Source organism: Pyrgilauda ruficollis, unplaced genomic scaffold, assembly GCF_017590135.1.
Source record: "Pyrgilauda ruficollis isolate IOZ18807 unplaced genomic scaffold, ASM1759013v1 scaffold52, whole genome shotgun sequence".
NCBI lineage: Eukaryota > Metazoa > Chordata > Aves > Passeriformes > Passeridae > Pyrgilauda > Pyrgilauda ruficollis.
In genome coordinates, this window is record NW_024526822.1 from 1,989,502 (window position 1) to 2,004,716 (window position 15,215).

The window sequence follows — 15,215 nt, forward strand, 5'->3', positions numbered from 1 at the left end:
CCACAGCAGCAGCCAGCACCTCGGTGTGCCCACAGCAGCAGCCAGCACCTCGGTGTGCCCACAGCAGCACCCAGCACCTCGGTGTGCTCACAGCAGCACCCAGCATCCATGGATCTGGGGCAGCCCCAGCTGGAGCTGGCAGCTGGAGCAACAGCCAGCACCTCGATGTGCCCACAGCAGCAGCCAGCCAGCAGCCGCAGGGCACAGGGCAGCAGCAGCAGCAGCAGCAGCAGCAGCAGCAGCCCAGCAGAGCTGTGGGCCAGAACAGGCTCTGCAGGTACACAGAGCTCTGCACCCCACTGAGGGAGGGCATCCTGTGCTATAATGATCTCCTCGAGCTGTTATGAGCTCTCAGAGAAATGTATCATACCTGAGATAGCTCAGCTGCCTGAGATGGCATAAAATCAGCAGGATGGCTTCTGTGGTAGTGTAGGAAATGGAAAGGTTTTAATAAAAGGCAAAATAACAAAGCTCTTTACAGAGAAAACCCAAACCAGGGGCAAGAGGCTCTTGCTCCTGATAAACACCCCACAAAAGTGATTAATTCCTTTGTTTTCTTCTTTTTCTAGTAAATTGCTCAGGTGGGACTTTTTGGCTTTTGTCCCATTGGCTATCCTTAAATTTGAGGTGAAGTCCCCAAGGTCCTATGAGGTGTCTTCTTACCTAATTGAAGAGAGAAACTTCTGGGCTTTTTCCCTTTTTAAGGAGACAAAGGATACTTTGGTCACTCCATCAACAGGGGCACATTCCTACAATCCTGCCCTGCTCAGGTGAGACCCCCACCTGCAGAGCTGCCTCCAGCTCAGGGGGCCCAGCACAGCAAGGAGCTGGAGCTGCTGGAGCCAGTCCAGAGGAGGCAGCAGGATGAGCAGAGGGATGGAGCAGCTGTGCTGGGAGGAAAGGCTGAGGAAACTGGGGAGACTGGAGAAGAGCAGCTTCAGTTTGACCCAACTGTGGCCTTTCAGTGCCTAATGGGGCTGACAAGAAAGATAGGGAGAGACTTTTCACAAGTGCCTGGGGTGACAGGACAAGGGAGAATGTCTTCAAACTGACAGAGTAGATTTAGGTTAGATATATGGAAGAAATTCTTCCCTGTGAGGGTGCTCAAGCCCTGGCACAGGGTGCCCAGAGAAGCTGGGGCTGCCCCTGAATGCATGGCAGTGTCCAAAACCAGGTTGGACAGGGCTTGGAAGAACCTGGGACAGTGGGAGGTGTCCCTGCCATGGCAGGGGTGGAACTGGGGGAGCTTTAAGGTCCCTTTCACCAAAACCATTCTGGGATTCTCTCTGTGTCACACAGGGTCACCTGCCTGTGCTTGTGCAGCAGGGAAGTGACTCTGGACACCAGCACAAAACACACAGGCTCTGACTTTTGGGATCATCACTGCACATCCAGCCCAAAACCCCAAGGAAACACCTCAGCCCTTCAGTCCATAGCGATCTCAGGGAGCTCACTTTGGTCTTCTTTAAAAGGTGTGGCTGTGAATGAGTCATGAGGCACAGGGGATTAAAGGAAGGGGGAGTAAGAGGTTAATTGGATTCTATTTGGAGAGGGATTTAGGTTGGCTGAGTTTTTTCAGTCGGCAGCACATAGTGGAACATGTCACTTGTAATTGAGCTAATGAAACACCTCTGGAGATAAAAAACCACAAGCTAAATTCAGACTTGGCTTTAGAGACTTAAGGTTCATTCACCACAAGGTTATGCAGAGATGGAACTGCATTGTTTGAGCATGGGGAAGTAAGAGCAGGGCTGGGTTTTACTTTGCAAAATCTGCTTTTTTTGTCACTAAGGGCTGCTGGACCTTGGGTGATTAAGCAGACTGTTGTGTTGTGGACACTCTTCCAGGCCAGGAACCCACACTCTGCCAATATGCTAATGCAATTTTCTGAGTCCAGCCTCTCTCCTGCCTAATGCTGTTATATTTGTTTTCTATAAATTGGCATTTTGCTCCATGGTTATTGGCTGGGGAACTACACATGGCTGAGCTGAAAGAGGGCTGCCAATACCTGCCCTTTTCCACACCTTTTGGTGGCTCTCAGTGCAATCCTTTTGGTTTTCTCAAGGGTAATTAAGGATTTGTTTTTCAGTCCTCAAAACTGTGACAAAAGCACCTCTGTCCCAAAGCCAAACTACCAAACATGACTTGAATGCAAGTAGGGGAGTGCTGCCTTCCTGAGCCTGCCCAAAGGCCAAGCCAGAGTTCTCTTTGTGATGGATTTTAATGATCTGAAATCGCCTTGTCTTCCAAGTCAAGTAGAAAACCTTTCAGAGGTTGTACCTTTCAGAACAAGGTATATCATGTTGAAAAATAAAAGACATTTTCCTGCTTAAAATCATAGAGGTATTTTGTACAAAACCACCGCCTCCATCTTTTCAAAATGAACCTGAATAAAAGTCACTTTCTAAATTAAAAAAGTTGCAGTGAAAATTAGTTTCCAATTTTGCAGGTTTTATATTCTTGCTTTGGGGATAATTGCAATAATCCACTAATTTCCTTTCCAAGACACTTTCAGAAAACTAAAACTCCACTTCTTCCTTCCCTCTGTCTCCCTTCAGGAATTTAAAAATAAAGTTAGTTTTAATGAGCAAAGTGATTGTGCTTGACACCCCTGATAAAAGAAACCAAAATCAACGCAGTAATGAATTTTATGCAGTTGTATGAAAAATATCACAGGCACAAGGACCTCAGTTCCTCCTTTTGTGTGCCAATTTCAGAACACAGGAAACCCTGGAATGATGTGGCTGCACTCTGTCAGAGAAAACCATAAGAGCACAAGGCAATAAGAAGAGGAAGCCCAGACTTACACCCATGGCCCTGCACAGATCTAGAGGGCAAGGACAGGATGGGGCTGGCTTTTATATCCAGTGACACTTGTTCAGCAGGAATTGCCTCTTTCTCTTTGCCTTCTCCTGCTCTGGTTTGATCCTCCCTCTTCCTGCAGAGGTTTGATTCCTCCCTCTCTGGTTTTAGGCAAGAAGACAGGAAAGCTCAGGAAACTTGAGCTACCAGCAGGTACCTGGAAAATGGAATGTCTCAGGTTAATTAAGGGATCAGAACATCCAAGGTGCTGCAGGAGAGGAAAATGTGCCCTGGTCAGTGCTGTTACAGCCTTTGTCCCTCCCAACATCCCTCTCAGAGCTCTGTGCTGGCCAGCACACAAAAGAGAGCCTTTCTCAGAACAGGGGTCCTGCAAAGCCACTCTGAGATGGGAATTCAGGCTGCAGGCTTTCTGGCACCATCTCCAGCAACAAAGACAAAACCACTTCGTGCCCGGTTACAGCTCTGCAGCTGATTCAGGGAATTTGCATAAACAGCAGCTGATGGGGAAAAGGCCCCATTCCAAACGAGCTCAGCTCTCCAGAGAAAGGGATCCCATTCCCTCCCCCAAAGCTGCCCAGCTCCTACAGTGCTGAGACAAAGAGGGCCAAAGCCAGTGGCCAAAAGCTCCTTGAGACATGGCAGACAGCGGCAAGGATCATCTCCATGGAATGGTTTTATTGCAGCAAGGCTCTGCAGCCTCCCTTGACGAGAGCCATACTTCAAAGGCAATCTGGCCTGGATTATAAACTCTAATATCTGAGGAGCCAAGAGCTTGCAGTTTCCCATTAAGTGGTATTAATTGCCCTGGTTATCGTGTTCTGCAGTTTGACCTAACCTACTGATTCCCCTTTCTCTGCTGCTGCAGAACATCCATCACTTTTTAAAGGGTTCCACAAAGCTACAGGCAGGGCTCTGGTTTGTGTTAGCTTGATTGCTCTGGACTGTGACAAAGCACCCATCACAGCTGCCCAGCCACACCATAGATCAAGCTTCTCTAACCTTGCCATATCTCTAGAGGGGAAGGCCAGGAAAATCATCAGATTTAACCTCCCAGGGCTTTATTTCTGGAGTGGAGGACGTCAGAGGCCACGCGAGTTTTCCCTTTTTCCTTGTTCCCTTAGAACCCACAGCAACAGACAGGAGGAGGAAAGCAGGAAAGGCAAGGGAGAATATTGGTTTCTCTGGGTCTGGATTGAAGGCACTTGAGACAGTAGTTCATGTTCAGACTCAGGTGTTTATTATTTCTTATCAGTAAAACACAACCATGAGTTAGGCAGCTTTTCATTAGAAGACACAAAATGGCCAACAATCTCTTGTTACAAGGTCTTTTAAGAATAAACTATCCAATTAAGAACTGACACCTAGATTATTTTCCCTTTTAACCCAATAACTGATCCCTGGAAGCCCACAATGCAGACTTTTCTGCCCAACTACAAACCATCACCCAAACCCATGACGAAGAAGGTAAAGAAGAACAACCTGCCTCCACCCTAAAACCTCCATCTTGCTTCATATTTATTTCTATATTTTAAAACCCCAAACTCTAAGTTTTCCACCCTGTGACATTACACCCTTTAACCAACTCCACATCTGTAATCCCAGTGCTATCAATAAATTTTGGAAGCCTTCTCCACAGCCTCAGGTCAGATGCAGTGTTCCCTTGTGGGTCTGTGCCTTTAAGCACAGAATGTTTAAAAAGTCTCAGGCTTCCAGCAGGAGAACAGAAACTGGATTTTTGATGCACTCAACAGCCAAGGCCACATGCAATGCTCAGTTCCTGGCTCACACAGAAACCAGGTGTGAGCAAGTGGCCTTTGGGAACTCAGCAGCCAAGGCTTTTCTGGAGATCAGCTTTTCTCCTGAGCAACGAGGCTGCTGGGGATGAAGCCACATGTCCAACCCCTGCTTGTGGCAAGGCTGGTAGGAACCAGCACAGAAGCTCCTGGCATGTATGGATAGTCAGTGGTTTCCATCCTGCAGTGTTTTTGTCCTGGCTGAACCTGTTCTCTGGGGGCAGTGAATGCCCAGGGTGACTCACACTAACCAGCACATGGCAGTGGATGTGCAGCAAACCCATCTTGTGTAGGGTCCTCCAAAATCTGCTCCTCCTCTCCCTCTGGAAGCAAAAAGCTCAGGACTTTTCTGCTTCCTGCTACTTGGGGTGAAAAAGGCGAGAAGGAGCAAAGAAACAATGGCTTTAATTCCTATTCCCTGTGTCTCCCTCGGTGCTTTATTCCCTGAATCTACAGGAGAAATTCACAGAATCACAGAGTGCTTTGGGTTGGAAGAGACCTTTAAGATCATCTGGTTCCAACACCCTGCCCTGGGCAGGGAACCTTGCCCTGGACCAGTTCTGGAGAAACAGAAAATCCGCAGTGTTTCTCAGTAAGAGACCCACCCTGGCAGTTTGATACACCTGCCTCTGAATGGCAAATGAACTCCAGGGGTTTGGCTCATGTCTGCACAAACCCATTGCTGTGTGAGCAGTGATTGCACCCTGCCTCACCAGAGACATCTCAGGGAATGAGCCAGGAACAGCTCCTCTCAATGCAGGCAGGGCTCTGACTCAGGATTTTCCAGTTACACTCAGGATTTTCCCAGGTTTTCTTTCCATGAATCCAAGCCCTCTCAAACAGTATTCACCCTAAGGATTCATTGCTGCCAGATGCTGCCTTCAGCTCCACTCCAACGTGCAGATGGAGAGTGGAGGGGATGATGTGGGTGCACACGTGAGCGTGGGCTTCTCCTGCGGTGCTGTGAATCAGCCACAATCACAACACCCAGTGGTACTCTGCTAAATGCTTTTTAAAAAGGAGACTCAAAAGAACGTGAGCAAAATTAAAATACTGAACTTGCTAGATAGATTAAAAAAACACAAGCTGTAAACCTTAGAAGAGAAACACAATTTTGCCTCTAACACAGAGAATTTTTAAGAGCATTTCACTCTGCTCTTCAAGGAGATATTTCAGCCTGGGCTTGTGCTCACTTTTTCAAAAGAGGCAGACCTGAGCAATTTTTTATTTCTTTCAAGCATAACAATTCAACCCAAAGCCACTTCTTTTTGTCTGGCTCCTTCCTTTCTCTGTATTAATTTCAATTCCATCAACGAGGCAGTTGCATAACTGTTGTTTGTAATTGCTGTCACGTCAACCCTGAAACTGATCACTGCAACACTGAAGTTATATAAAAGGTTTTGTTAGGGTTTTTGTTATTTTTCTCGTTTAAATTGTGGGAAGATGAAGTCCTACCCTGGAGAGATGTTTTGGTTTTCTAAGCTCTGTTGTCTATTAGTCTTGTGCTTTGGTGTCTTTTCTCCCCAGTTTTGTTTTGCACAGTGCAAGGGTCTGTTTATGCACAGAAACTCTCCAAAAAGTTCTGTGCACCCCACTAATACACAGGCTATAAAATAAACTCTGCTGAGTCAGAGAAGCTACTGGCAAAAGTGAAGTTCACAAAATGGGTTTGCTCTTAAGGAGCAATTTAAATTTCTGGCAAGGCAGACTATTTAAATGCTTCAGTGGCTGGAATTGTAATTTACCTTGTTCTTCCAAAACCAGTGGGCTGTTTCCATGCAATGATGGAGTATCAAACCCCGTGGGATCATTTCTCCTTGTGTGTCACCTAAACACACAGAACTGCTCCTGGAATTGAGGGTCAGCTCCTCCAAACTCCTCTTGCTGTCCTTGCTCCTCCTGAGCACTCCTGATTATCCCCTTTGACCCAGGGGTGTGCTCACCTGGGAGGGAGGCTTCTCCTGCCCCCAGAGCCTTTAAATGATCCATTTTACCTCTCATTTTCTGTCTTGCTAGAGGCACAAATGTCAGGGCCATACTCACAGATCTCTTGAGCCCAAGGTAGTCTGAAAGCCATTCAGCACTGCAGACAGAAATGCTTCAAGGCAACAAATAATTAAGGACTTTATTTTGACATCAGTGAATTGTACCCAATACTTACTGCACTTATGTTCCTTCATGCTTAAAAGCAATCTGTTTGTAGCTGACATTGTTTTTTCTTTTAAAAAGTCTAGACAATGTCAGATTCTGCAAGGGGAAAAAATGAAAGAGAAAAATATACTGAAACACCATCAATGCTCAGTCCCTCCTCAAAGGAAAACCTTTTAAGACCAGAAAATATATCTGTTTCTTACAGTATCTTGTCTGTCAGTCCTGCCTCCCTGGGGAGGAGAAGCTTGTTTAGAGATGGGCATGGGATGGAAGGAAACCACATCTCTCATTCCCACTCCAAAATCAAGAGAAGCTCGTGAGGGCTAAACCAGAGCAAAGCAAGGCTCTTGCTGGAGGTCTGAGCGAGCATTACCCAGCAGACAGCAGCACCAGCTGCTCCTGTGGGGAAGCAGCAAGGAAGGAGCTGGTCAGTTGATGTTTTCACATGGTCATTGTTCAAAATTCCTTCTGGATGAGGACACATGGATTGCTGCTGTTCAGGGGAACAGGCAGCACTCTGTGAGAAAAAACTGTCACCTTCTGAGTGCTGGGAGCTTTGCAGAACACAGATTTCAAGCACCTAGGGAGGCACAGGGGAGACTGGGAATGCAGTTTAGCCAGATGCAGTGCATGCATTCTTAAAGACACTCCCACAGGAACCCAGTGGTGTTTGAAATGAGAGGGGTGTGTGTCAAAGTCAGGGCACAGCCATTCAACACGTTACATTTAATTCACTAATTTCATAATTTGGATAGAAGAGTTCAAACTTCAACAGTGAGGTAAAGGTTCAAGTGAGATACACAAATAGATGCCCTGTGAGTTGTTCTTTCATCTTCACCTGAGACCTTGTGACTGAGACAAAGGCAGCTCATGCTCAAAGGCAATTAACTCAGGCCCTGAGAGTGGTTTTCAAACACACAGATCTCACTCTGGGTGTTTGTGGCCTATTTCTCAAGGATTTGTGAAAGGCAGCTAAGGAAATCAGGGCTACTGTCAGTGAATCTGCTATTCAAGCATGCTTGTGTGCTCTGAAAAGCTGTTAACAGACCCCAAACTCCACAAGGACTGCACCAAACTCTGGGCTGTAAGAAAGGCTCTGCCATGGGCACACTTCCCCTGCTCTGCATGCTCAGGGTCTCACAGTGGTGATGTTACCTCACTGCTCTGGAGATGCAGCTTGTGGAAAGCACTTTATGCATAACCCAAGCCAGGTTTCTCTCAGCAGCTTCATTTTCCTGGGGATATCAGCTGGGCAGGAATGGTGCAATCAGCCCTGGGAGAACTCTTGTCCCTGCTCTGCCACATTCTCAGTTGCTGAGTCTGGTCTTAGCTCAGACACTCTCCTCTAAGCGAAAGAAATAATCCTTCATTACTGTCAGGAATAAAATGCTGAATGCTTTAAGGAAGCCACACAAAAAGCTTCAATAGTGTGCTCTTGCTTTGTTAAGGGTGCCTAAAAGATGTTTAACACAGAACATATGGTCATGCTTTGGAAAAACCTGCTCCAGTCACCAGCCCAGGCCTCGCCATCCACCCACAGTGCCCTGGCCAGCTCTGGGGTGCTGTGAATGCACAGCTCCACCATCCACCCAGGGGTGCCTGCCCAGCTCTGGGGTGCTGTGTGTGAATTTAACCTTCACCACCCACCCAGGGGTGCCTGCCCAGCTCTGGGGTGCTGTGTGTGCCTTTGCAGTCAGCCAGAACTTACTGCAGACTCCAAATGGGACCAGGTTTCAAAGAAACAGAATTTTTGCTTTCATGGGAGACCCAAGCCTCTGTGTGTCACACTGCATCCTCTCCAGACCCTAAGCAGATGAACTCCCTCTTCCATTTTGCTCTTGGTTCAGACACCTGTCCCTAGGCATGGTCCTCAGTGAAAGGAGAGCTCAGGATTTGGAAACTCTCAAGCCCTCCCCATGTTCATCGTGGCTCCAGCTACTCTGCACCAGGGAGTGCTTTTCCATTTTGTGTCTCACTGCTGTGTCAGACACTGAGCAGTTTGGCAGCTGGTGTATAAATCACTCCAGCCTGCTTGTTATTGAGCTGGGGTAGAGCAGAGTTGCCTCTTCAGCCAAGCACTTACCAACCTGCCACTTTCCCAAGTTATGTGTTGATCAGCCAGGATTGCAGCTCACTCACACAGGTGGGTCTGTAGGAGGAAAGTGATTTTAATTGCAAGGGTTGTAGAAACAGCAGAGATGGATTTTAAGTCCCACACTCTGAGCTGTTTCATGACTACTTTGAAGCTCACAGCTGCCACTACAATGACTGCCTACTGTACTTTTTAAACACCTTCTGCTTTGGCTAATTTGATTAGGCTCCCCCTTGGCTTTCCATCAACATCACCCGTGGAAAGTTGGCCCCAGCACTTTTGCAGAATGAGGTCTAAAGAGAACATGAACAGAAGGCAATCTAATATACAAAGGAAAATGAATCAGAAATGTGTACTTTATTCTTAGTACTCTTTACTCATGTAACTTCTCCAACCATTTATTATTGTTAATTTTGTTTTAAACTACCTTTCTCCCAGTGACAGCTTCAGCACCAGTGAGTTCTCCTCATATCAGCTTTTTTGGTTCTAAGCAAAGCTATAAGAGAAGGTAGCTCAAGGGACAGAGTTGCACCTTCTCACTGAAGGTCCAGGTTACTCTGTTGTACTGCAAGGCAAACGCTGGCAGAGTTAAATAACGACACAAAGCAAAGATATACTCCATAAAACATTAATATTTTAATGAAAAATCTTAGCTTCATATTTCTATCCAAAGACACTCAAAACTAGTTTTTCTCCCCCCTTAATTTTGACCTATAATCGGACCAGTTTGGAGATTTTTTTTTTTTGTATTTTGGAACTTTTTTTTTTAAAGATTAAACAACCAGGCTAGCAAAAAGGTACCCAATACATACTTTTCTTATATCAAACAAGCTAGTATTTCAATACAATGTAACTATACAGAATATATACATTACACGTATGATCACAAAGCAAACACTACAGGCTCAGAACAGATTTGAAAAAACATGATATTCACATTGATTACAATAACTCTAAAAATGATTGTAACGTTGAAACGGCACTTAGTTTACAAAAAAAGTCACAAAAATATATATAGCCACCAAGAACTATGGTTCCTGAAAAATACTAATAGCCAGATAGTATTATATAAAATGTGAAGTGTATTTAAACATCGTATACATTAAAAAACAAAACCAAAACCCAAAACCAATTCTGTTAGGTCAATAAACATGCCAAGTAATCTAGCTGTGGCCAGCATCAACAAGAGAAGCTGTACTGTGGATGAGATGATGACTGGATATACGGCTGGTGACTGGAGACTGGCACAGTTAAGGGGGTTTCACTGTTACTAAAATGCACAAAGAAGCCCAACAATAATTTAATTCACATTTTTTTTTCCTCCAGCTTCCACTTTTCCCTCTTTGGGGTTTCACCATGGGGCAGCACCTCGAGTGAAGGCACTGCAGAACAGAGCAAGGAAGCTGTCCAAGGACTCGGTGTAGCCAGGGTTACAGGTCAGAATATCAAAAGCATGCATCAGCTAAATGAATGGTGAAACAAAATCACTCTTCTGGGGACTTCAGCAACCCTCAGGAAGACTGTAGGTACAGCTGCCACACAGGCTGGTAGCACCAGATCTACTTTGTTTTTTAGTGCAACCAGATTTGTAGCTGGGACCTGTGGGACACGGAGTTACTGCGCTAGCACACGCGGAGTGAACGAAAATCCAGAGCAGTAAGTACTGTTGCACTAAAAAAATTCACATTTGTTTCTTTTATGGTACATTTCCTCAAATACTTGGAACCCACTCTATTTACCAGGTACCTCTGATGTGGTGAGGTACTGTCTTGAACCCTCTTACCTGCCATCACGATGCTATGGGATTTATTATGTCTACAGTTGGAGATGAGAACCCTCCAAAACAGGATTTCACCTTGTGAGCAAAACTCGAACGTAAGCGGCCTGAATGAAAATCAGCTATTTTCCATATTCTGATGGTGTGGAAGTTGCAATGGATGCAGGAGCAGCAGGTGCTCCTCCATCTGAATTCTCTCATCCCTGCAGGGTGCACAAAGCTCCTGCTGGATTTGCATATAAAATGCTTCCTGGTTTGTCTCTGAGAGAGACCAGCACTCACCTCAGCGCTCCCACACCCGGGGCTGCAGGGTGGAACCAGCGACCAAGAAGTGCCTGAAGCCCTCATATAAAAACCTTAAACCATAGCTTAAAAACAATAAAATTTCATCCCGCAGGGGACATATAGGGATCATAGTCTTATAAAATATATTTGACTGCATTGGCAGCTATTACTTTTTTAAAAAGTTTAAATTCACATCTTTTAGACTCAGAATCCATGTGAACCCAGAACCATTTTCAATACCCGAGTCTACTGATCTCTCAGTATGAGAGACTTGACCGCGGTCTCTGCGAGCCTGACAACTGAACTCCAGCTGTGGGAAACACCACTTGGGCTGACCCTGCTTGCAGCAGGAGGGCTGAACCACATCAACCCTGACCCTCGTCTAGCAGACACAGAAATGCATACTAAATAATGGATTGTTTTGGGAGGGAGGGAGGGAAAAAAAGCTAAGAAGAAATAAGAAAATGCATCCCAGAATTCAAAACCCTCTGAAAGAAATGTATGTTTTAGGTTTAATCCCAAGTGTAGTTTAAGGCAAGTTTTTTCTATTTTAGTTATCTCTCTTGCTCTGTTTGGAATCCAAGCACATTAGCAACATAAATTGTTTTAAGATGTCCTGTGTTTTTACATCTCTCTTGTGAAGAACACCAGCATTTCAAAGAACTGAACAGTTCCAACAAGTTAGAGAGGAGAAATAAAATGGTGTTTGCATTTAAACTGTATTCATTTCTATGCAGAAAAGAGATACTAACAAGAAACAATTACAGACAGGAAAATTAACAAGTAAACCCAACCCTAAACCATCCAAACAAAATCCTCCAAGAACTCCATTCTCCTCCAGTTGAACCAGATTGAAAAATGAGAACTAAATTAAGATGTTACCCAGAGATCAGGAGGCTGAAAAGATAATGTGTAACACACAATGCAATGAATAATGAACCCCAGGCCTTGCCTTGTACCTCAGTGTTAATGATCCTTATTTCTTTTCAAGGAAGAACGGGTCAGAGCTATAAAGTCTTTGTAACTTTCCCCTTTCTCTTTGGTATTCTGAAAGCAATTTGCCTTCTGACTCAAAATTTTAAGTCTTAAAAATCCAATATCCAGGTATGTCTATGGTGTATTTGTACCTTCTCACCAATGAACTCTTTAGCAAAATACTTCAGGGATGGAAATGATCAGATTCTAATGATCAGATTATGTCCTCCACCTCATACCTGACCACCTTTGATTATTACATCTCTGCAGTCAGGAAATGTGGTTTGAGTGAAGCATTGTTCAGAACATGAATCACAAAGGACTCTCATTTACCTGTGTAACATATCAGGAAAAAGAGAAAATGCTGGATTTGAGCTCAGTGTTGTAGCCCTCTAGGTCAGAATAAAGCTCAGCAAAAGGCATTGTCTTGTCTCACTGGCTTCTCAGAGAAATCAGAAGTGAAGAGAAATGGTCTCTAAATTCAGCTCATCAGCAGACACTGGGCTATTTCACAGTACAGCAGCCCAGAAAAAGCATTTCTCCTTCAAGCCCTTTTAAGAAGCCTCACAAAGGTAGATATAATCAAGACTGAATTGCAGCACAGAACTTCTTTGCAGCATGTTTCTAAAACACCCTTTGGATCTGGTGGAGAAACCTCATTCCAGCAACTTGGAAAGTACTTAAATCCCAACTGTTTTCGCTCTATTTAACTAAAATATGTGGGTTTAACCTAAAAAGAGAAAAATTGTTGAAGTCACTGAAACCCTTTAAACACTTTCCAAAGGTCAATAAACTTTTTTCCTTACAAAAGCTGGCTATTAATAGAAAGAACTCAGTCTCAGAGAGTATCAGAGCTGCCTAGGCTGACTGAATACAAATGGATGTGCAATATAATACGACTTTTGTGTCTTCTGTTTCTTCAGGAGCAACCTTTCTCTATTGGTTTCATTTCCTCCTCATGTTTGCATAAAACAAATCTAGCCAGAAAACAACAATTTACAAAAAACAAGACTCAAAACTAAGGGAGTATATCATGCCTTTGGAATACTGAGATCAAGCAGTACCTACTCACTCAGCACATCGTCTGTAGGCCGTGGGCATTTGGCATCAAACACTGAGTTAACTTCAGAAGCTGTAAGAAAAATCACAAATCTCCTAATGTACTTCCTAATTTAGGTTTCAAAGCAGTACTTGAGCCCAAACAGCCTTGACCAAACAAGACTCACTGCTCTGAAAATCCCACACCCTCCATTTGTAGCCTTTTCTAAATATGGAAAAATGAAATTGCAAATATTTCAGTTTATTGCTTGCTTGAGCTGTGTGTGTAGCTGGAGTAATGGCCTTTAATAAACCGAGTTGGCAAGGATTTAAAGTGTTTTGAAACAGGAACAATTCATCATTGCTCTATAGGCTTTTTGTAAACAACCCCCTGTTGGTTAGAAAGTTGTCCTTAGAGAGAATAAATTGCTTGTTTTATCCAAAACAGGCTAGTAAAAATCTCTGAAGCTATACATACATATGTATAAACAAAAAAATGTGCAATAATGCACAAAAGAGCTTATTTTTTCCGATCTGTAAACTCCCTCTAGCTAGCTCTCAGATTAGTAAAAACACAGTGTGTATGTGAGGGGGCAGTGATCAGAACTGCAAATAATCTGGCCAAGGTTTAAGAATTTTCCTTTGTGGTTCCCCATCTACAGACAGGTACAGTCAGGAGATATTTGTCAGGCTTGCATGGCTAAACACTTCTCCATCATTCCCAATTCTTGGTGCACCTTTAGACTTTCCATGCCTAGCCTCAGCTGGGCAGATCTGTTTAGGCTATTTGATCAAGCAGTTTCTAAAAGGACTGGAACAGAAGAAGTAGGAATACCTGGCATTCATCTGGGCTGGACAGGGATCGTGTGTTTTGAAGAAGTGTGTGACTGTTCCTTTCAAAACCGCTCACCATTTCCAAGCACAGGGCACAGTAAGGGCTTTGAAAAACAGCAGGCACATATAGGAAGTGTCACTTCTTTATGCAGAAGATTAAAGCATCCACTCAAAACTAGTCAAAACTGTTCAATCATGGTTTCCAATGCATCCTTTTGTTTATCATTTGAAAAAGGTTTCCTCTGATTTCTTTCCCTTAACCAGAGGGCCTGCAGAAGCAAGAGAAACTTAATGAGCTGCTCTAACTGTGGAAGATGGAATAGTTAAAGTGATCTGAATCAGTTGCTCTTCTTTAGAAGTATATCACAGCTTCCATGATGTTCTGACAAGATCTTTTTTTGTGCAATCAGTCTTAAATATTTTCACAGAAGTGATCATTCAGTCATGAAAAATAATGTAACATCTGTCGCAGTTTTCAGTTTAAAGCGTAGCTTACAAAGTAAAAAGGGGAAAATCTCCCCACTTTTCGTTTAAAAAAATTAAATTAAAATGTACAGGACCAAACACAGGCACTTTCCAAAGAACAAAAATGAAACCAAACCATGAATTATTCGATAGTAATAGATGACAGCTCCGGTTTGGGAGGGTCACCCGCGGCTGCCTCAGCAGTGGTGTTAGTCTTTGGCTGCTCTGGCACATCTTCTTCCTTCTCTGCCAACCCACCCAGAGACCCCAAGGGGAAAGTGCTTTCACAATTCTGAGTTGACGACACCTGTGAAATGACAGGCATTTGGACAGAAGAGTTGCTTTCAAAGCCATGCTCCCCTAGCTCATACTGCCCGAGGGTCTCCTCTTGTTCCTGGTTTAAGTAGTCCGGTACTAGGAAGTCACTGGAAGAGGGGCAAAGGACAGAAGAGAAATGTCATTTGTCACACCATGGTATCAGCTCCATCACACAAGCTACACACTGCATTGACAGAGAACAAAGGTACCCATTTCACATTGGCCAAGATCATGGCACTGACATACTCCACTAAGCACCATAACCTGGTTCTCATTTCCACACACACAGAATTTATTCAATGGCATCTATTTCACATCCATATTTCCTACACAGCAACTTCTTATTATGAGATTGTATCACCTTGATGAGAATGAAAGTTAATGTCTGGAACACATTTGGCACTGAAAACCTCATTGAAAAAAAGGGAGCACTCAGGCTTTAAAAATAGCAACAAAAATGAGTTCAGCACTGGCAAAATGTGGCCCTTTCCATGTCTGAGGTACAGCATCCCCCAGAGCAGCAGCAGGACTTCCCTCTGAGTGGGCAGGCTGGGACCAGGGGCACCAGGTGAGGCAGCTGAAGGCAGAGGGAGCTGCCAGCTGCAGTGGGGGTGTGATCCTGACATGTATCACGCTCCTGAGAAAAGTATGGAATTGCATTTCC

At 44.3% G+C, this 15,215-nt stretch overlaps 1 protein-coding gene across 7 annotated transcripts in view; it reads right to left on the reverse strand.

Annotated features, from left to right (window-relative positions):
• Window positions 1–8,837: 8,837 nt before the first annotated feature.
• Window positions 8,838–15,215, reverse strand: part of ZBTB44 (zinc finger and BTB domain containing 44) — a 38,353-nt gene continuing 31,975 nt past the window's right edge. For 5 of the 7 annotated variants that reach the window (XM_041480652.1, XM_041480655.1, XM_041480656.1 and 2 more), the window contains one exon: window positions 9,474–14,658. In XM_041480652.1, the coding sequence (XP_041336586.1) occupies window positions 14,376–14,658 (283 nt within the window). In that variant the 3' untranslated portion in view covers window positions 9,474–14,375. Of the gene's footprint in view, window positions 8,917–9,473; window positions 14,659–15,215 lie in introns of those variants that run through there. The other 2 variants (XM_041480657.1, XM_041480658.1) reach the window with 2 other exon arrangements.